This window comes from Telopea speciosissima, chromosome 2, assembly GCF_018873765.1.
Source record: "Telopea speciosissima isolate NSW1024214 ecotype Mountain lineage chromosome 2, Tspe_v1, whole genome shotgun sequence".
NCBI classification, from domain to species: Eukaryota; Viridiplantae; Streptophyta; class Magnoliopsida; order Proteales; family Proteaceae; genus Telopea; species Telopea speciosissima.
The window spans coordinates 83787699-83810610 of record NC_057917.1 but is presented as its reverse complement, the minus strand read 5'-3'; the positions used below and the strand labels follow the sequence as shown (position 1 = coordinate 83810610).

General features: G+C 41.0%; 1 protein-coding gene across 1 annotated transcript; it reads left to right on the top strand.

The window, feature by feature from the left end:
• The first annotated feature begins 103 nt into the window (after nucleotides 1-103).
• On the top strand, nucleotides 104-22014 carry LOC122650192 (ruBisCO large subunit-binding protein subunit alpha). Its single transcript, XM_043843518.1, has 10 exons — nucleotides 104-202; nucleotides 324-498; nucleotides 12058-12179; nucleotides 12281-12488; nucleotides 12605-12750; nucleotides 13193-13499; nucleotides 18350-18600; nucleotides 19660-19860; nucleotides 21096-21647; nucleotides 21904-22014. The coding sequence occupies exons 1-9, from the start codon at nucleotides 146-148 to the stop codon at nucleotides 21381-21383; spliced, it is 1755 nt and encodes a 584-aa protein (XP_043699453.1). The 5' UTR covers nucleotides 104-145; the 3' UTR covers nucleotides 21384-21647; nucleotides 21904-22014.
• The last annotated feature ends 898 nt before the right edge of the window (nucleotides 22015-22912 follow it).

Genomic DNA, 22912 nt, shown 5'->3' with positions numbered 1-22912 from the left:
AAAATGGTGACCCACAAGCTTGAACGGTTCTGATCAAAGGATAAATATGCACGTACGACTTTAAATAGCATACTTTAAGAAGGAGAAGCTTCCCTCTCACACAGAATCCTTTAAGAGTATACTCGAAAGAAGGCAGCAACTGAGAATGTCTCTCACATTTTCTTCTTCATGTTTCTTCCCTCAAAGAGTTTCCTTTATTACTGTAAATTAAAACTCTTTTCTTTCTCTTTTAATGGAGTTCTCTTGTTTTACCCCTGTGAAATATGAATGGCTTTTTTCTTATTTCAGAATATGCCTTTTTAAAACCATGTTCGCTGCTGCAGAAATTTAGTGGAACGAAAAGGTTCAACTGGTTTTCGAGAAGTCCACAAATGGGAAGGATTTTTACTTTAAGAGCTGGGCCAAAGAGGATATCTTTTGATAGAAATTGCAGAGAGGCTTTGCTAGTTGGGGTAGATAAGCTAGCTGATGCTGTTTCGGTTACGTTGGGACCAAAAGGTATGTCGGTTCTCTTTCTCTGTGAATGTAGTATTCTGGGTACAGCTTGTGAGTTCTTGGGTTATCTGAAAGATGAAATTTTGCTAAGCAGTAAGATGAGTTTACGTCTAAGCTTGGGTTCGTTAGGTAATCTGATAAGCAGTAAGATGAGTTTACATTTGTGTATGGTAGAAATAAGATTGCGGACTCAAGGGCAGCTTACCCATCAATTAACAAAAGAAAATAATCAATGATTTTTATTTATTTTTGGGCGGGGGAGGGGATTCGGCTCCTCTCCTGTGAGCCCAACGCCCAGGGAGTGTCTGGTGAGGCATCCAACAATGCTGGGCTGTTGGGTGCATGGGGATGTGCGCCTGTGTGGGGCCGGCGGGTATAGCAGCCCAGGGCTGTTGGATGCCTCACCGGACACTCCCTGCCCGCTGGGCTCATACGAGAGGAGCTCGATCTGGGGGAGGAGGTTGTGTAAACATTGACGACTTCTCTGAATTTTTTTTATTTTTTTTTGTAAATAAAATATCATTACCAAAAACCCCAAAGGAGGGGAAGAGAGAAGAGGGGGGGGGAGAATATACAAGGCTCAAACCCTAAGAAGGCGGGCCATGAGACCGAAGAAGAGAAACATCGAAACCCCAGGACACAACAATATGCCTGTTCCTTGGGGTATCAACAAGAGATCCATGGGGAAGCATATAGAGCTTAGAGCCAACATCGAAGAAGATGGCTTTCCAAATCATATCTATAGAGCGAGAATTGAAGGTACATCTTCGGAGATTCCACTCCATCCAAATGTGAGATATAGTAGCCCCAAACACAAGCTTGCCGGCGATATCACAGATTGTACTACCCGAAAAAACCCTACCCAACCAAAGTCACTCTTTGCCGAAGGGAAGAGTTCTCCTACTACAGTGCCAAATGAAGTCTAAGCTTTCTTCCAAATAGTTTGAGCTAAGGTGGTTGATGTCCTCATTGCCATTCCAGCAAAGAACACAGGAGGGGGAGACAGGGATGTGGCGGTGGAGGAGAAATGATTGGGTGGGGAGGCAAAGGTTAAGTGTTCTCCAAACATTATAGCTATGGCAGAGGATGTGGCCTTTGAACCAAACTAAGTTAGACCAGGGGATAGGGGGGCATGGTGTCTGACAAAGTCCCAAGCTGAGGTGGAGCTAAAAACCCCATTAGGGGAGGGGAGCCAAATGACCTTGTCCGAGCGAGAGGGGATGGGGGGAGGGGGGGAAAGGGGCGGGGGGAGACCAAGAGCTTAGGGGGAGATGGTTGTGGAGAGGGGGGGCAGATTTAAGAATACCAGAGGAATAAATCGAACGGGTACCTATGATATTGTAAAGGACTCCAAGGGGGTGCCAGAGGGCCAAAGGGAGACAGAAGTCCCATTGACGATCGTGGAGGAGGTAGTAGAAAGGGCTAAGGGACAGAGAATGATTTTGCTCCAAACCCAGGAGGGGTCTGCGGGATGGGGGACGGTCCAAATGGAGTCATTTTTAAGGAGATAGGAGTAGACCCAATTGACCCAGCTAGAATCATGTTTGTTGGATGGAGATCTTCCAGATTAGCTTGAGGATGCTAGCAATATTATAGTCGCAGATCCTGCAGATACTGAGACCTCCAGATTTTGGGAGACAGGTAGCTGCCCAACTAATCGGATGAAGGAATTTAGAAGATTCTTTTCCTTTCCAAAGGAAGAAGCAGAAGAGAGATTCCATGGCTTTGATGGTGGATTTTGGAAGCCTATAGATTCCACACCAGTAGATGTAAGAGGATTGAAGGACTAATTTGATTAGCTCAACCCTACCTGCAAAGGAGAGGAGTTTGTCGTTCAATAGCAGGAGCCTTTTATGGATGAGGTCTAGCATAGGGGTGCAGTGATGACCGGTCAGCCTGGAAGGATCAAAGGAAGGCCAAGGTATTTCACATGTAGGGAACCTAGGGAAAATCTTGTTAGGCGGAGGAAGGTATCCTTGTTCGAATCAGAGACACCAAAGAGGAAAATATGGGACTTCATGAGATTGATTCGGAGACTAGAGAGGCTCTCAAAGGGGAAGCCTTGGAGAAGATCATGAGGACATCAGCAAAGGCAAGATGGGTAAGGTTGATGCCTTTGCACTTGGGGATGAGGGAGATGAGGTGTTGGTTAGTTTTTGCCCGAATACTTCTAGAGAGGACCTCAAGAGCAAGGGAGAAGAGGAAAGGAGAGAGGGGGCAGCCTTGACGGATGCCAACCTTGGAAGGAAAGAAACCAGCAGGGGAGCCATTGACAATGAACTGGAAGAAAGGGGAGGAGATGCAATAATGGACCAGTGGACAAAAACAGGGGGGAAAGACATTTGGGTCAAGACATTACAAATGAAATCCCAACATAGGGAGTCAAATGCTTTGTGGATATCAATTTTCATGAGGGCGGCTGGGGAATGCGATTTACGATCAAAATCCCGAACAATTTCCGAGCAGAGGAGGATATTATCAGCAATGCTTCTACCGAAAATGAAAGTCGATTGATTAGGGCCGACTAGGGAAAGGACTACAAGCTGTAGTCGATTTGCCAGGATTTTGGCAATGAATTTGTAGAAGAGGTTGCAGAGGAAGATAGGTTTGAAGTCAGAAAAGGAGGAGGCTCCCTCTTTCTTTGGGATGAGACAAAGAAAAGTTTGGTTTATTTTTGGGAGTTGGCTGGGATTGAGAAAAAGCTACGAATAGCTTTGATAAGGTCATCTTAATGATGTTCCAACTGGCTGAGAAGAACCCCATACTGAATCCATTAGGGGCTGGAGCCCAATTGGATTTATGGGAAAGAACCGCTATGAGAATTTCTTCCTCGGAGGGAATCTATTGGAGGGAGTCAAGGAGGGAACAAATTTGTTGATAAGGATGGGGGGGATGGGGGTAGGGGTGGGGCGAGGGGGAGGACAGAAGAGGGAGGAGAAGTAGGAGATGGCTTCCTTCTTAATGCCTTAAACAGCCGTGAGCATGGAACCATCTCGAGCTAGGAGCATGGGAATGGAATTAGAGTTTGAACGGGCTTTCATGGATCGGTGGAAGTAGGCTGAATTAGAATCACCAAGCTCAAGCCATTTGATACGAGATTTTTGGGGCAAGAAACTCTCTTCTTGGAAAGAAAGGGAGTAGAGCTCTATGGAGAGGCGCTTTTCCTCCTCAGCCAGCAAAGGGTTGAGCATGTCGGTTTGGAGCTGGGATTGGACAAGGGAGAGATTGGTACGACAAAAGGCCACTGGGAAGAAATATTGCCGAAGGTGGACGAATTCCAAGCTTTAAGGGCTTCTTTAGAATCTCGAAGCTTTTTTGTAAAAGCGGGGAGAGGAAGGGAGAAATAATGAACAGGTTTGTCCAAGCTTCTCGAACAATGAGGAGTAAGTTAGAGTGGGATGACCACATATCAAAAAATTTGAAAGGTTTAGGCCCAAAGTAGGAGTATGGTTGAATGAGGAGATGGCAGGGGCTATGGTCAGACATTCTTGTGAGGAAATTGGTGTGAGAATTGGGGTAGAGAGAGAGCTAGGCCTCGTTGATGAGGACCCAGTCAATTTTACAAGCAATCTGATCCGTGCCAATTCTCCTATTCTGCCAACTAAGGGGGTAGCCTGACCATCTCAGGTCATTGATACCAAGATCTTCAATACAGTCATTGAAAGCATTGAAAGAGAGGGGGTCAAGGGGGTGACCTCCAATTTTCTCATTGCCAAACCTAACTACATTGAAGATGCCTCTCACAGCCCAAGGGAGCAATCCAATATTGGACTTGAGGGACAGATCGGACCAAAGAGTGAGCCGGTCAGTAACCCGATTAAAAGCATATACAACCGAGAGGGAGAAGGGAAATTAGGAGTTGGGGAGGGAGAGCTGAAGGTGGAGAAGTTGGGGGGAGGAGAAGGAGATATAGATGCTGATTTTGGAGGGGTCCCATAAAATCTAGATATGGGCATTAAGGGAATGGTCATAATGGAAAGAAAGGACCAAGAGGGAGCAACAGAGGAGGCAATGTAGGGAGCATTCTCCTAAAGGACACGAGTTTCAAGAAGGGCACAGAAGGAAGACTGGGTGGATTTGATAAGAGCCCTAATATCGGCATGCTTAGCCAGGGAATTAAGTCCCCTAACATTCCAAATGAATCTAGAAGACATGGGAAATTAGAGAGGGGGGAGGCTTTTGTATCGCCTATGGTAGTAGGGAATCAACAGGCGCTGAGAGGGAGCCACTAGGGCAATGGGGGTCAAGTCAATGGGAGCAAGGCTAGGCCCCCAGGGGAAAGGGGAACCAAAATGAAGGGGGGGGAGATAAGGGTCTCACTAGACTAGGCGCCATAATGGAAGGGGGGGGGAGGGATCCCTGTGGACAGGCTGGGCTCACCAGCCCGAAAAGGGGAAGGAAGGGTGAGGGGTGCTGATTCAGGGGGTGAGGGTGGTTCTGATTCAAAAGGGGTTAGGGATAAGGCTATGGTCAGAGCCAACCGGAGAAGGGAAAAGATGGGGTTGGGCCGGGGGTATCATGGACCTGGGTTAAGTGAGGGTTGATAAGGGCTTGGGTTGGGCCGGGGGTATCGTGGGGCTTGGGTAATGCGAGGGTTAATAAGTGTTTGGGATGGGTCGGGGGTATCGTGGGCCTGGGTAATGTGAGGGTTAATAGGTGTTTGGGTGAGGTCGGGGATAGATACGGTGAGGCCATGAGGGTAGGGTCATGGGTCTTCGGGGCTTGGGTTGGGTCGTGGGTGGAAAGAGCTTGGGTTGACTTAGATAAAGGTGGCCACATGGGGGGGGGGGGTAAATGACTATGGTTAAGGGGAAAACCAGGGTTAAGAGGGGATTAGGGTTGGAAGGGTGAGAGAAAGAGCGAGAGGGGGTAGGTAGAAGGGGGAAAGGGGATGGCGTGAGGACATCGAATGTTGCAGGGCGTGGATGGAAGATGGGTGATGGTGCCAAGTTGCAGAGAGAGTAGCAGGGGGGATACCTTCGAGGGAGACTTCTTCGGCTAGGGCGGTGTACAGTCTGCAATGCCAGAGAAGCCAGAGAACCATGTTTGCCAGAAAACCCAGTGGAACAATGACAGCTTGGAGGACCAGCTGATTCTGTGCTTGAGACCAGCAAAGATGACGACAGAACCATCAGCAAATTGGCTGGAGGGTAGATTTTTAGGGTATTGACTACGTCTGAGACTGCGATAGGGGAGGCGACTGCAGCTGTGACCATAGTACTATATCTCGCGATATATCGGTATCTCGGGCCTACCGAGATATCCGAAATATCCGAGATATCGCGAAATATTCCCGAAATATTGCATTTTTTCTGCAATATTTCGGGGGTCCATCTCGGGGGGTATTTGGCCATATTTAGGCCTGAAACTTCATGGACAGCCTTATTTAAGCTTAATAAACACATTTAAACCATAAAATTGTAAAAATGTGAATTCAAATTGGTGTTTTGGGCTTGCACCCTTGATTGACATACGGTCGCCGACCTTAATGTATAAATAGTTAAATACACATAGATTAATGAAATCACAACTTAAGTTACAAATTACAAGTGCTAAACTGCTAATAGTAGTTGCTGTGCCTCCCTGGATCAATCCCACTCATGCCTCGCTGGAGTCGACGTCCATTGCTCTCTGTTTGAATGACATATGTGGACCACGGTATAGAATCGGAGAAGAAACGAGTGTAGTCATCCACAAGTGTCACGTAAATGGAATCATCAACGATCAGTAGGTAACCTATCCTAGGATATAAACTAGGGTTACCAATCGATCCATCGTGAAGAAGATGATCCACTGTGATATGATGTTGGCGCCGGCGCAAGAGGCGATGGCATTGGTGCATGTATGGTCGGTGAGGTTGGTAGCTAGGTCCGCTAGGGTATGCAAAGATGTTATCTACAAAAGATGATCCAGATGTCCTGGGACTGGGTGTAGTCATAGTCCCCTACCCCACTAAACTCGCCTATGATGATGATCCATATCCATATCCACCGTAAGGTTGTGATGCACCATAATCCGATGCCAATGGAGTGGCATGTGCGTCAAAAGATGGGGCACGCCAATGTCCCGGTCGGTCCTCCCTCCCTATCACCCATACTCAAACCACCAACAGAGCTAGATAGGTTATCAATGTCCATGTGATCAGGTTGCAACTGTGTTTGTCGACCCCTACGCTTCTTGTTGTATGTATGTAGGGGGCCTCTCGAGGGTGGGGGTGGGGGCACGTGCTCCGTGGTCCGTATCTTGTGTGGCATGATCAAACCGTGTCTCTCTCAGGTGAATCGGAGTGGGTCTACAGTGCCGAATCCTGGGCCTCCTGGCCTACCACATAACGCTCTCGCATGCCGTCATATTCTTCACCAAGATCACCACCACCAACATCACCACCACCAAGATCACCATCACCACCACCAAGATCACCATCATCACCATCATCATCATTTGAGGACTTAGACCAGTCTTCATCATCAGCAACATTGCACCAGTGGGTGGAATGGTATGGGTGAGGCTTCCTTGCATGTATCCGACCCTCGTCGGCCATATACTCGTCCACATCAGCACCAATCTCGGGTTATCATGGGGTCGGGCCTACCTCCCTCCTCATCCAACACTGGCTCACCTCTATCCCTTACCCAATCCACAATAGGGTCCTCATCGTCTGAGTCAACTTGAAAGATGTCAGCTAGATCAATGGTGCCCCTCTGTCCCTCATGTCCCATGCGTATGTGTTGCAGTTTCAGCCTCAAGTTGTAGTGCACATACACCATGTCAGATAAACGTTGAGACCCCAATCTGTTGCGCCTCTTGGAGTGGATGAGTGCAAAGGTACTCCAGTTCCTCTCACAACCAGATGCAGAACATGTTTGGGCAAGGACTTTAATTGCTATTCTTCTTAAGTTTTCAGCCGATTCCCCATACAACACCCACCATTCAGCTGTATCGTCTTCCTCCTCCCATCAAACTCCTCACTGTATCCTCAAGTTGTTCTCTTATCCTTTGCTTGTCAGCCTTCCTCTTCTTTCTTCCCCTCAAACTATCACCAATCTCCCTGGCTACTTCAGTAGGGACCATATGACAACCTACAACATCTTTAGATCCTCCAGTCAGATGTTGTTTAAGTCTACTGGACCCACCTCCCATAAATTGCATGTGACAATAATTACATATAGATTTTCTCTTATCCCCATCAATGGGAGTACCATGTAACCATGCAATGTCACCCCTATGCTGGCTGGTTGGTCTCTCTTGTTCCCTCTGTTCTCTTTGTTCCGTCCGCCCCCTTTGTTGACTACTTTCCCCCACCTTTTGCTTGCCCCTCGCACGTTGTCTATCACGATCCGCCATAATGATACTTGTTTACTGCAATGTAAGTAACACAAATAATTAAAAAACTTAATGTAGATGCACTTCAATTGACACTTTTAGATTACTAATACACTTGTATAGTTATTTAATATTTTTCCCCTGTGTCAAATATTTTTCACAAAATTAAAACCAATTTTTTATATATAATGTTAATATAAGTATTGACCTAACACAACAAAACTATGAATTAGTAAACATAATATACATGTAATGCATCTCAAAACATATAGAAATAACTTTCATATTTTTTCATTATTTTTTAAACTTAAAACTCATATTTTTCCTTATTTATTTCTGTTTTTTTAATTTTTTATATATTTTTCTTAATTTTCGAAAATTAAAAGAATTATTTAAGAGCAGAAAAATAAATCCGACACTGTGAAGCCGTAGATCGGCCATTGGTGTCTAACATATATTTAATTCATTACCATCTAAGTCATATTACCCCTAATTATTTCCTATTTTAGTTGTAGGAAAATGAATTTTTAAAACCAGAAAAAAAATAAAAAAAATACATATGGGAAAAAATTTCGACACCGTGAGGTCAGATCGGCCTCCGGTGTCTAACATATATTAATATCATCAACATCCAACAACATTTGTACAAAGTTTTTTTAAAAAAAATAGTTTTAGAGAAATATAATTTACCTTAAATAATGAAAATAGGCTTGGATGATGAGCTTAGATGACCCTCCGACGTCTTCCCGGCGACAAGGAGCTTCAATGAGGCTTGGAAGGGAGGAAGAAGAGAGAAAATTTCATTTTCAGCAGCTCTCGGTCGAAATATCGACCAAGAGCTGCGAAATATGAAATTTATAAGGAGTTTGAATGTGACACTATTGTCACTTTACAATATCTCGCGATATATCGTGATATCTCGCGATATATCGTGAGTTCCACGATATATCGTCGAAATATCTCGATATATCGACGAGTTATTGTACTTTTTTATTTCGACATTGTTTCGTATCTCGGTCATGTCGAGATTCACGAAATATCGCGATATATCGCCGATATTTCGCGAGATTTTATACCATGGCTGTGACAGAGCCATATCTTGCGACACAGCCAGATCTTGTGGGAGAGGAACCAATGGTCCATGGGGAGCTTCAGGGACCGATGGTTCAAGCGGACGAGGTATCAGAGAAGTAGCATCGTTATTCGAGCCCACCTTGGGAACTGGGAAAGAGCGCTGAGGTCAACCAAGAGGCAATCCAGATGCTGGTTGTTTTCTGAGGCGTCGAGGGTGGTGGCGAGTCCTTTTCCGGCCATGGCTAGGTTCCCGGGAAGAGGCAGGTGGGAGAGGAGGCGCCGAGTAAAGGGCTAGGGCCTGTAATTGATGAGAGGCAGAGAAGCATGAGCCCAAGCAGCCTTCGATGGAGACAGAATTAACAAGGGCCACAGATGGAGTGATAAGCGAATCAGGCTGAATACCATCAGAGACATCAGGGATTTACTTTGTCATTGCTGAAGCAAGTGGTCCTTCCACCAGTTACAGATTGCGTGAGGTTAGGGATGACTTCCCCTCCTCCACGATACTTGCTTCTTTAACTTATTTCCCTCACTTTCTAAAATAGCCCTCATTCTCTCCTTTATTACTCCCTACCATTCTTTTTAGTTGCTTCCAAGTCTACCCCTGCTCAATAAATAAAAACCCTTGCATATCCTTTATTCTTTAACTTCACTAGTAGCCCTTGTGAAATCTGGTTATTTACAAGTTTGTCATTCCCCTCTAGTGCTTGGACTTCTGTTTGGATCAGGTAGGCCTATTGCGAACCCAAATATCCCCCCCTGAACACTCGGTTTATGTACAATTCTGCCATTACATTTGTTCTCTTGGCTACCAACTATTTATGTGCATTTGCTTTATATTAAGATCCAATCGTCAGATTACAACCAATTTTTGCAGTAGAGTTTGTTTGCCTAGATACTGCACTTGCTCAAAAGATCTGCCAGATCGGTTTAGTTTTTCTTGGGTTTCTTGGTAACCTGCTAATTCTGTGGGCGTGCTATATTTATAGTGCATACCAGCCGTTTGATCAACTCAATATTTTGAGGATTATTGGTATTGTCTACAAGGAGCTTTTGACCAGAATTTGAGACACATCAAGCTCTCTGGTTTTGGATTATTAAGTTATTGCACACAGCTGCTATTGATGCTATTGCGGCTGCTTTTGATTATGGAATTTATTGTTATTTTGTGATGCTGGTTATTGCTGTCATATGATGATGGGTTCTCTTTGGTGTTCTCCCCTGCATTATTTGTCCATGTGTAGTGCTACACGTGAGGTGGAGATTGAAGTTATCATCTATTATTTGAAGATTATTGTTATTTGTTCATATCATCTGCCCAGTCATCAGTAACATATTTTCTTATCAAGATAGTTGTGGTTTTCAGCAACGAGATTCTTTTATGTGGTTCCCAGCAACCTTGTGCTGTTATCAGTGGTTCCCAACAACCTTATGTTGTGGTATATGATTTCCAGCAATCTTATGTTGTACTTTATCAGTGGTTCGCAACGACCTATGCTGCACTTTTATCAGTGGTTCGCAGCAACCTATGCTACACTTTTATCAGTGCAGCGACCTATGTTGCACTTAAATCAATGGTTCTCAGCGACCTATGCTGCACTTTTATCAGTGGTTCGCAGCAGCTTATGTTGCTCTTTTATCTGTCTTCTTTGTGAAGATTATTACTTGCCTTCCTTGAGAAGGGCTTATACTGTTGTTGCTACTGCTATGATATTTTGGCTTGCAGATGAAGTTCTCTTTGTTCTCACTAGCGTCTACGACTGCTATATATGTTCAAGACTGGTTATGTTGTTAATATTTATTCTTATTCCAAGTTGGTGCCTTTTGATATATATATATATACTCCAGCTTAAGGGGTAGTGTTAAAGACTGCTATCGGGAGGTGTTTTCTCATTGTTATTGTGAGGGGGAGTGTCCCTGTTTAGTTGCAATTGTTAGGCTGAGTAGTTATAGTGGTGGTTTTTCCTTTAGGTATTTACTTTCCTCGTAATTAGACTTATACTCTCAGTAGGTTTCCTACTAAGAGTCAATTGCTTTATTTTATAAGTATTGGAGATAGACCATGATTGGGAGAATCTGAATCCTATCGTGGTCCACTATTTTCCTTTTCTCCTATCGTCTTCTTCTCTCTTCTCCTCTTCTTTCCTTTCTCTTCTTCTTCTTCTTCACAGGTTCTGGTTGTTGATATCAAGGTATGTAATAGGTTCCCACAAACCAATGGTAGGAACCCATTCCCACAGGTCCATTATTTTTTTGCCATGTGGACAGCTGGTGTTGCTATTCCAACCATTGGATAGAGAGGTCATGCTTTGGATTAGCCACTTCTCAAATTTCATAATAAATTCAATTAAATACCCTCCAATGTATCCCTATGTATGTCTATGCTTGCCCATGTATTCTAGTGTATGTTCATGCATGCCTATGGTACTCCAACCACTGCTGTGCAATCTCCCATAGCCCTGAATTTTCAGAGCTCTATTTCACCAGGTGGAGAACTCCAATAGGGCTGAAACTTGACATGTGAGCAGGGACCTAGGTGAACTCTCTGTTCACAAAATTTGGGGCCCATCTATCTGCCATGTGACAGTTGTCGGCATTTTAAGTGGGCATGTGGGAAAAGGTTCCTTTCATGGGTGCATAGGAATCGGGGTCCCCATATAAATAGTTCTAATAACATTTTTGTACATATGTCATTTTTTCGTATTATATGTTTGGTTGCAGTTTTAGCTTTATGTAGGTTGTGCTGCACTTTTAACCAAGTTACTTTATTTACCGAACTACTTGTTGAATAAGTTATTGGCTTGTTATTTTACTTGATGTTGTTTTAATATGGTTCTGATTATAATTACCTGTGCCATCTGATAGTTATACTATTACTTGCATAACATTCTGATATTTATACTTGTGACAAATACATAGGTTTATGTTTATAAGGGATAAGGGATGGGGACTTTGTCTAGTAGGACTTTCTACTTAGTCTAAATGGTTCTTTGAATAAAGTTTTGGCAGAGAACAGTACTCGATTATTTTCCTGAGGTAAATGAATGCTATATCATCTGTTCTTTTAGCATGCTGTGGTATCTGGATTCATTAAAGTTTGAAATACAGTCCTCTCTGAATGCCACTTCCAGAAATGATTAAATTGGTTTGCCGCATGACTGTCAGGACTAAACGTTGTTCTGGATGAGCCTGGATCTGTAAAAGTAGTTAATGATGGGGTAACAGTTGCTCAGAGTATTGAGCTTCCGGATGCAATTGAGAATATAGGAGCAATGCTTATTCAAGAGGTTATGTGTGTCTACCTTGTAGTTAGTTTCTGTGTTTTCTGTGTGTACTCTTCGTGTTGTAAATAAATTAATTTTGTACATTTAAACCGCCATAATTATAGGTTGCACGAAAGACAAATGATACAGCAGGTGATGGTACAACAACTGCAATCATTTTGGCTCGAGAAATGATAAAGTCTGGTCTATTGGCTGTTGCTTCTGGGGCTAGCCCTGTTTCTCTGAAGAAAGGAATTGATAAAACTGTGAAGGAACTGGTCAAGGTCCTGAAGACTAAATGCATCCCTATAAAGGGGAGGGAAGATATCAAAGGTCATGCTTCTCTTTATATAATGTCTCATCTCTCTCTCTCTTCCCCCCCCCCCCTTTCTTCCTTTCCTGAATGGCGTCATTTAGGTTGAAGAAAGTATTGATTTTTCTTCTTTCAGCTGTGGCCTCAATTTCTGCTGGAAATGATGACTTCATTGGGAACTTAATGGCCGATGCTATAGACAAGATTGGGCCTGATGGAGTAATCTCCATTGAATCGTCCTCATCTTGTGAAACTACCATTGTGGTTGAAGAAGGAATGAAAGTAATTTTCTGGATCTTGTTTGAAAACTTTATTCATGATATAACTGAAAAAGATATCCAAGTAATAGTTGGTAAGCATTTTAAGGGTACTTGTGGGATGTACAGGGTTGTATAACTGGTTTGTTTTTATTTTCAGCTAGAATTTTACTAACTGTCTTCTGTTGAATAATTTTTTAATCATTGATTATGTTTTCTTGGTAACATCCAAAGGAATGTGTAGCTTGACTTTTTAGTATCATTGATCTCATTGCTGATCTGCTTTGTGAGACACATTGATTTGTCAGTTCCACTGCCATATATGTACTTCATATACAATCATGCTGTGTGTAGACCATCCTTCTCATACTTGTGGTGTGCTGGCACTGACTCGCAGTACCTAATGTTTGAATTCCCTTTTACTCCCTCATCTTTTCAAATTTGTTAATGCGATTCTTTCTTTACAGATTGACAAGGGTTACATGTCTCCCCAGTTTATTACAAACCAGGATAAATCAATTGTTGAGTTTGAGAATGCTAAGGTTCTAGTAACTGATCAAAAGATTTCAAGAATCAAAGAGATAATTCCTTTACTTGAGAAGACAACTCAGCTCAGTGTTCCACTATTAATTATTGCCGAGGATATATCAATGGAAATTCTGGAAACATTGGTCATGAACAAGTTGCAAGGTATAATCAATGTTGCTGCTGTTAAATGTCCGGGATTTGGAGAAGGAAAGAAAGCTCTTCTGCAAGATATTGCTCTTATGACAGGTAAATCTGCATGCTTCTATCATTATAGTAGGCAAACTGCACTCAGATGTTCAGATTTTTCACAAAGTGAATGATCTTAACTTTCAGCAGTTTTCTTCTCTTTTGTCCCTCTTGAATGCTTGCTGTTGTGTGTATTTTGGAAAATCTGTGATATTTTGTGATTGAGTATTAGTCTCTGGACAGGATCTCACACTAAAATCTACAGAATGATGTTTGAAGAGGCACTATTAGCAGGAAAAAAGTTAGCTGGAATTTAGGTTCTTCAGATGGTGAGGTGGTTGCATTTTAGGGCAGTAAAGGACTAGAATAAGGTGTACTCAAGGGACTATCCTGAAAGTCAAAGACTTAAATGCTTTTTGTCAGAAAATTAAAGGAAGATAGCTGAACCAAAATAGGCCTCCATGGAAGGATCTAGGGTTAACTTCAGTTGTTTCCTTTTAAAGGCTTGACTTAAAAATATTGTTTTGATTTAATGGTTCTAGAAGGAACTCCTAGTGGACAGGTCTGGATGTTTCGGAAACAAGTTTAATGTTTTTATTGGACTGTTTTATGACAGCTGTGAATTTCCTTTTCTCCTATTTAATCACACCTCAAGTGAACTTTAGACTACTTGAAAATTTCTACTGAAACTCTCCCTAGCAGATAATTGGAGTGATTGTTGAAAACTAAGACTGCAGGAGAATCTTCCTTGATTAACTTATAGAGAGAATTTTGTGGGTGCACTACATGTCTTTCTATTGTGGGTGGCCCCTTGATTTGAGTTACATGAATGGATGATTATTATATAGCCCTTCTAGATAGGTTCCATGTCAAATACTGGGGGCAATTCAACTGTTTGGCTCACCATGCAGTTTACTTTTACCCATACATCAAAATATTGACTACTGAGGTTAAACACAACAAGAGAGAGGGATTTATTTTTCCCACATGGCAAAGTGTTGTTGCCTTGAAATTGAACTCGAGTCTAGAGTCTGGTGGGACCAATACAAGTGCAATCAGTTTTTTTTTTCCTGCTTAGAAATGTTTAATAAGTGTAATCCTGTATGCAAGTTGAATTAGTTAGAAAGTTACTTTTGTTGGAGGTCAAGGTTCTGTCAAGTTAGGAATAAATAGAGGGTGATGACTGGTATGATTTACATTGCTTTATATTTTATTTAATTTCTAATCATTTAAGATTTGAAACTTATAAATTGCCATCACAGGAGAGTTGTAATGCATAGGTTACTCGATAATGTAATGAGATGAGTTGAGATTCCAAAAGGAACTTCTTAGTTTCGTTTCCAGTTGTTGTTATTCTATCATTATTGTTGTTGACTGTTGCTTGGGACATTGTAATGCCTTCTCTACCTAGGTATAGATAACTTGTACTGACTTTTGCAGCTACTGAAATCAATGAGGAACGATCACATGTCTAGGGCAACCACATTCCAGAATATCATGGTTTCACACTTAAGTTTTGTTGAAGTTATACACATATTGGCATTTAAACAGGGTGGGAATGCTATAATTTGGTATTCTGTTCTCATGGAACTCGCAAAAGATACCTACATTTCTTGAATTGATCTGCGGTTCGGGTGTTTTGATTTATATGGCTTCTTGTAAACCAAAATTTTTACTCTCTGGTCAAACTATTACAGGGTTCTGAAGTAGACTGCTTTTCTAAAACTGAAGGGGACAACGCAGCTTGATTGGCTTGACTGTTTGACCCACCTACAGTTTGCTAATTCTAGCCAATCTTTTATAATTTGATTTGCATTTTGAGTCTTCTATTAGTCCATAAAGTTTCATCTCAAACGAATTGGTATTGAAGTTTCAGGCATGTATTCACAACTATTTGGTCAGTTCTAAGGTCCCCCTACCCTCATCCGGGGCAAAGATTGCTGCATTTTTCTAATTTTGGATTCTTGCGAAACTCTTTTCGGCCCATTACCCATTAGGGCTAGGGTTTATTTGAATCTGTCATACATGAAAACTTTGTTACACACTACGACACAAAAAAGTTTTTGTATTCATCTCTCTCTCTCTCTCTCTGAGGAAAGAAAGAGAAGCACCAAGAGAGACAGCATAAAAACATTTTTATCACTTAGCTGAGGGTAAGTAACATCATTTTGATAGCATTGATAGCACCTAGTAAAATTATTTACAAGATTACAATTAAGTACAGAGTTGCAGCAGTGTTGTCAAACATGACTACGTGACGTGAGTGACATATGTATGATGTAGTTGAGGCTACAGAGGGAGCTCAGTCAGTGAGGGGTATCCGGGGTTTGGGGATTGATGCGTGACTAATATAAAAGTATATCTAAAACAAAAGCAATAATAATTGAATTTTTTTATCTCAACTATTAATATATTCTTTCTTGAGCAGATAAAGTGGATTTATAAGATTTGATGTTTAATCTCTCGTCTTTTCTGTTTGTCTTACGGAATGTAGTGTAAAGCTAGCTGTAATGAGCAATTTTGCTTGGAAACCAGACTGGACTAGATGGTGGGACCAATACAATCATGATGGTCCCTGGTTACTGTCGTACAAACACCTCAAAACTTTCAACCTCCAGAAGCCATTGGCATGGTCAAAAACCATGTAGATCAACCCAATGGTCTAGCTAACCTGTCTGTATTCTTTTAAAATTTAATAAGCAAACAGATTTAGCTAATTGATTCACAACTGCTAAGATGATAGGAAGCAACCTTCCCATGGACTAGTCCACCTGCTGTCCTATAATGACTAGTTCTGTATGGAAGATTTTTTCTGACTGTTTTTGCTTCATGGTTTGACCATTGAATCGTTTGGCCAGCAGTGTGGTTTGTTTTTATAAACATTGTCACTGAGAGCTCTACTTATTTCCATTATTGTGATTCACTCGAGGTGTGTTATCCCTGTTTTGCCTTTTCTTCTTCTGGTAGATGGGAGCAAGGCAGCCGCTGCTACCTTTTTTCCAAATGGAGTGGACTTTTTCCCCCTGCTGGTTGTGATAACAAAGTAGCAGAGGCAGGTTTGCCTCCATTTTCCTTTGAGTTGAATGTGCTTCTTTTTCATTTGGGTGCATAACATTCAACATTTGTTTTATTAGGACAATACTAAAACTGGAAGAGTTAATGGGCATATCACATGTTTTTATTTCTTAAACATTTTTCTGTATTTTCTTTGGGCATCAATATGGATCATCCTTGAGTGTGCACTTCTGATTACACACATTCTGTTTTACAATTTTATTCATGGACCTCTTACAGGGATCGTTTAAGTTTGGCGTAAATGTGGTCAATCCACTTAAACAGTCAAAACCCAGCAAAAGGGGGTCAAATCTCAAGTTAAAGGGCAATTTGGAGATCCTGGGTCGAAGATGAGAACCCGATTTGCTTGGTTTCTGCAATTCCAGTGTCTTTGTTGAACTTGGTTTTCCCTGTGAGGATCAGATATGGGGTTTCCACCAGGGCGTTCACTCTCTGAGTTTGAGGACTGGGTGGAGAACACTAGAACTCTCCTAGATAATTTTTATCCAAGTCTAAGGTTGCCCTCCATTGCTTGGAAATGTAAGTGATTTGCAATCTGGGAGTTATAGGGTTCTTCTTGGTATCTTAGTTTGAGTTGTAGGTTTAACGAGCAGTTATATATGTTCTGATGGGTTGCCATTTTGGTGTATAAATTAGACCTATTCTTGGATTTGCCCCATCAAGGGTAATCCTCTTTCACAGAGATTAGTTTTTGGATGTGATTTCAGAAGATCCAAATGATATGTCAACTGTAACAAAAGGGATTATTGAACAAACGATACACCAGCCTTTAATGTATAGCCAATATTGCTCATTCAGGGAACTGGTATCCTCCACTACCCCTTCTCCTCTTGTTATCAAAGTTGAAAATTTCAGCTGAATAGACCCTTTTGAAAAATTTACATCATCACTCGCCTGTTGATTGGACCAAACCCAGGGGTTTTGTGTTGCGCTTTCAAGAAACAGAAGATGCTCTTAAGTTTGCTGTCTTCATCATGCCTAACAAAGAGTAGTTGGGTTGGATACTGCAGAAGAGATTTTGCCCTAATACCAAAGGACAGATGAATCTAGTGAATGAGATACAATGAAGGTGGAGTTGGGAGAGAAATCAGCCAAGATCTCAAAGAATGATAGGGTGAGGTTTGGAGAGAGTCGAGAGACAGATTTGAAATTTGCTGGTCTCCGTCTCTGAGCTGATGAGATTACATATTACTCTCACATGGTAAAATGGAAAGGAAAACCCCCACTTTCATACTTTTCTATACAAGCCACCCTGTTTTCCTTTATTTCATTTGGCCTTTTACTCCTGTCTTAAGAGGTGTTTGCTGCCATAAGAAGCCCTTTCGATGGGATAAGTGTTCTGGGGCGGAAGGGGAGGGGCGAGGATGATCTACACTGAATGTGTTACTGTCATTTGCTTTGGAAGCTGAAAGCATGGTAAATTTTCTGACAAAAAAAAATTATAGAGCCTGATAACTTGGATCATTTAATTAGGACAATATTTGCTCTGGAAGATTTCCCCGGTTGGATATTCATAGAATTTCTAGACAACTATTCTGCATGCAGATTGACTGTACCACAATGTTCTTTGTATTTGTGTTCTGCTCTAACTGATCGATACCTTAGATTTTATTTTTGTGTTTGCTTAGCAATCCAATGAGATGGAATTTACTGATTCATATTGCCATCATCGTCGAATGAGTCAATTTTGGTCCAGTATATCTCTGTAGTCCTATCAATTTTTTCATCTGGAAAAATTTGAATCAAGGATGCTACCACATGTCTGAACTTCTTTGCTACTATCTCAATCCAATCCCTGCTTGTTTTCTGTACTAACATCAAACAATAACAAACAGGGGCTGATTTTCTTGCTGGAGACCTGGGCCTGACTCTTGAAGGAGCAACCTCTGACCAGCTTGGTGTTGCACAAAAGATAACTATTACAAGTAGTTCAACAACTATTGTTGCTCACCCTAGCACTAAAGCTGAAATTCAGGCACGAATCTTGCAGATAAAGAAGGATCTTGCTAACACTGATAGTGCGTACCTGTCAAGGAAGCTCTCTGAAAGAATTGCGAAACTCTCCAGTGGAGTGGCTGTAATCAAGGTCTGAAATTCTTCTACAATATTAAAATTCTCTCTGGTTGCAAGAGTTGTCACAGAAATTAAGCTCAAGTTTAGCTTCACTAGATACACTTTATGCTGCCAGCCTGAGGCTGCTTATTGTAACCTGGTGCTGCATGTAATCACATAAGAACTGTTTCAGATGCAATCCTTTGAAACCAAAAAAAATGTTTGAGATGCCCAAAATCTGACTATTCCCCTGGGTCCATGCGAATTATTTATAGATATATAAGTAGTTATCAGAATTGTAAATGAAACTGAGAAGTGATTAGACAAGATATTCCCAATATTAAACTAGATTTTTTTATAGATGACAGAAAATTTAATAAATATGGTCAAAGAAGATCTTAATTTAATTAGATTAAGATACAATTTTATTTTCAGTGATTTTTTCATTTGATTTTCAGATAATTATTTCAATGTAGTAATTTATCCTTTTATGCTTAAAAATAAGGCTGCGTTTGTCTCCATGTAAAAAGGTGGAAAAGGAAAATTTTCCTGTAAAATTCGATTTTCCCCTAAATGTTTTGATGTAAAATGCAAAAAGTGTGATCGGAAAGTATGAAAAAGTATACATGGTGTAAAATGTTCATTTAAAACATCATCTGCGGGGGAAATTTTGGAACAAAACAAACAGGGCCTAATGGAATTTTGGGAAAGTGTCTCTGAACCAAACAGCATTTCCCATGCCCCCTCATATGGGGTTTTTTATTAATTTTTTCTCTCCTAAAAAAATGAATAAAAAACCCTATGCGAGAGGAGTAAAAATTTCTGTTCGTTCCAAGAACCTCTTTCCTTGGATTTCATATCATCTGTTATATTTCATTGGCTGATCTTCTCCCAATTCTTGGATAAACAAAAGATGTATTACTCATTTGAATTGTTTTTTGCTTAATTATTTGTATTTATTAAGAATGTAATTGTGTCATAGTATAATATCAATGTCACACCCTTGCAATGATGAAAAGAATCACCCTCCCAACTCCTTTATTCTCTTGAGATATTGATGTTGATTCTTAATTTAATTATGTGTGGGATTTAGGTGGGAGCACATACTGAGACTGAACTTGAAGATCGGAAGCTGAGAATTGAGGATGCAAAGAATGCCACGTTTGCTGCCATGGATGAAGGTATAGTACCTGGTGGTGGAGCAACCTATATACATCTCTCAGAGCAAATTCCTGTCATAAAAGATTTGATTGAAGATCCAGAAGAGAAGATTGGTGCTGACATTGTCGCTAAGGTATCTTTTGTTCCTTCACTTTGTTCGTGGAAGATATTTCATTGACTTTGGTTATTTAGTTGTTTTCAGGCATAACAATCTAGTGGGAACAGATTTAAGGGTCTCTTAACTTCTATATGTTCCCATCTTATTTGAGAGAAAAGTAAATTTATGGATTCAATCATTAGTCAAACCAGGAACCTTCAACCCTGGGACATATCCTGGTTATTTGATACAGATGGATATGAATTCATAACATGTTATGTCAAATGACAGCAACAACCATTTTTTTCTGTAACACAACATGGAATCGCTGCTGGACGTATTGTGCAAAAGCAGGGATTTCTGAACTAATCCTATCTCCAAGCCATAATTGTGTGACTTGACAGCTCCAAAAATCAACTCTATTGTGTACAATCCTGAATACCTTGTACAGAGGGAAATTTAAGGATTGGAGTTGGAAAGCATGAGAGGAAAGCGACAATCCTCAATAACTTAACATACAGAAAATAGACTTGGTTTTTCTGAAGCATCACACTAATGTATATCTACCCACACTCCCACATTTTTTAAACCTACAGAATTGGCCTGATGGTTAGAATATTTAGTTTGGGCTATTACTTGAATGTAGGAGATACCTTAATCAGAAATATCAGACCCATCTCTTCAGTGTGTTATTACCTATTGTTGCCTTTTACCACTTTTTCTGTATGTGGTTGCTATGCTATAGATAGTGATATCTTGTTTCAGAAAAGATCTTTAGAAGGGGTTTAAAGTCATGTAAGGGAAGGCATATCATATGACCGCATAGACAAAGGCTTGGAAGGATTGCTTAAGAGCTACTGCATCTCCTGGGTATGGGACAAGCCTTCGGAAAAGATTGTTCTTCTTTTCCTGTTTACCACTTTTTGTTTGTTTTTATTTTCCCCCTTTTGTGCATTATATTTCGTGAAACCTTTCTAAGAACTGGACAGAGCCAGTGTCAATAGGTATCCCCCCTCCTCCCAGCCCCATTTGTTTCTATTGATGAGTGAAGCTTTTTGAAAAGATTGTGCTTTTACTTTTTCTTATTCTTATTTTGTTCCTTTTTTGGGGGGTTCAAATTTCATGTGGAGGCATTGGTCCTCCATCCCTTCAATTATTTTCTTGTACTTGAATTGTTGTACTTTTCTAATCAATACTTATTGAAAGAAAGGTTGTTAAAGGCCCTTATTTTATTATGGAGGCTAAAATATTTGTATAATGATTATTTTCAGGCACTTCTTGTCCCAGCGACATCAATCGCAAGAAATGCTGGAGTTGAAGGATCTGTTGTTGTAGAGAAGCTTAGGGCTTCTAACTGGAACATTGGGTACAATGCAATGACAGACAAATACGAAGATCTTCTTGACGCGGGTGTGGTTGATCCATGTCGAGTTTTAAGATGTGCACTTCAAAATGCAGCCTCAGTTGCGGGAGTGGTCCTTCTGACCCAAGCTGTGTTGATTGAGAAAACAAAAAAGCCTAAGCCGCCTGTTCCTCATGTCCCAGGAATAACTCCATAGCAACAAGACAAGTCAGATGAAAACAGTGAGAAACTAGCTGATTCTGCTATTGTTTCCCTTGGTACCATGGCTTCAGAAATTCAGTGACCAAGTTGGTGGCCCTAGTTAACTCGGGGAGAGAATTGGCTAATTGTATCTCGAGATGGGAATTAGAAAGAATGCATAGCCTACAAAACTTGAGGGAGTTCAGCTGTCTGTTTTGGGTAGACATTGGACCTGATCTTGGAAGTCTGATTTCTGTGAACTGCTATCTTTGGTGAAAGGGTATGTAATTCAGCAGTCTTGGACTCTTGTATAATGTTAAAAAGGGCATACCCTGTGCACGAGGCTCCCACCACTGTGGGGTCTGGGGAGGGGCAGATATGTAAGCAGCCTTACCCTCGCTTTGCAGAGAGGCTGTTTCCCAATTCGAACTTGTGACTACCAGGTCGCAATGGAACAATGTGTTTAATGTTACTTGATTCAATTTGTATGACTATAATAATCGAAATGAGAGACATTCTTTTCTTCCTTCCTTTAGCAGCCATGGATAAGTTACTTCCTAACAGAAGCAATGAGAAGGCATGGTCAAGAAGTAAAAGCTGCTTCCTGTTGTAGCACTGCAGTGTCTTTCAGCCATCGGGTCCATACAAACATAACTCATCTTGTATGCCTTCTTCAAATGAACAGCAGCAGTTGCATTGAAACTTTTTCTTTTTCCCCTCTTGGAACAGATCCCTCTATAACCATTTATTGGAATCATAGTTATTTTTATTATTAGGGAAGAATAACCTTATGTATTTAATCAATGTTTTCCTTTCATGAGCTGATCATAAAATTGATGGTCTGTAGCTCTAAAACTAGGCATGCTCCATTGTAATTACCAATCTCATACCAACCTCCTCATGAAAGCTGCTGATTATGACTAATGAAAGAGTAGCCCATTATGGGATGATCTTGATAATGGTAAGTCACCTTTGCCCTGAAGCAACAGAGAGGCCATAACCTGGTATGAATCAGCTTTCATAGGGTCCTGAGGTGGGTGGATTGGAGATGGTTTTAACCATTGGCTTTCTTTTCCTTTCACAAACAAGTCATTCTCAAAAGCTGGTAGCTCTTTTGGTACCAGGTAGCTCAAATTTTCACCGACAGTAATGTTCCCTCCCTAAGCCAACAAAATTGCATAGTATAGGGGAAAGTAAAATTGTAGACAATAGCTATGAGAATTTTCATCATTAGCTTTAATAAACACACAGACAGTGAAGTGAGCAAGCCAATTCTAGCCAACTGCGGCCATTCTTTCACTGACTACAAACACAGCAAGGTTTCATTCAAAAGTTAGGGCTTGACGTAAATAGTTCCATTAATCTTAAATGAAGAAAACAATTTTTTCCCATATTTATTTATTTCTGGTTTTGGTGTACTCTGTTATTTAGTACTGAATAGTGAGTACGTAGACTCTGGTATTTCCATCTAAAAAATGATATCTTAATCGATTTCCAATAATAAAAAAAAAAATTCATCTTCAAAGATATTTGACTAGAGAATCT

What these genes read in the sequence shown, in the direction of transcription:
- LOC122650192 (XM_043843518.1), top strand. Translation starts at nt 146, where the DNA reads ATGTCTCTCACATTTTCTTCTTCATGTTTCTTCCCTCAAAGAGTTTCC. An exon ending in GAGCAATGCTTATTCAAGAG is followed by an intron (nt 12,180 to 12,280) that starts GTTATGTGTGTC and finishes CCATAATTATAG; the next exon opens with GTTGCACGAAAGACAAATGA. An exon ending in GTGGAGTGGCTGTAATCAAG is followed by an intron (nt 18,601 to 19,659) that starts GTCTGAAATTCT and finishes TGTGGGATTTAG; the next exon opens with GTGGGAGCACATACTGAGAC.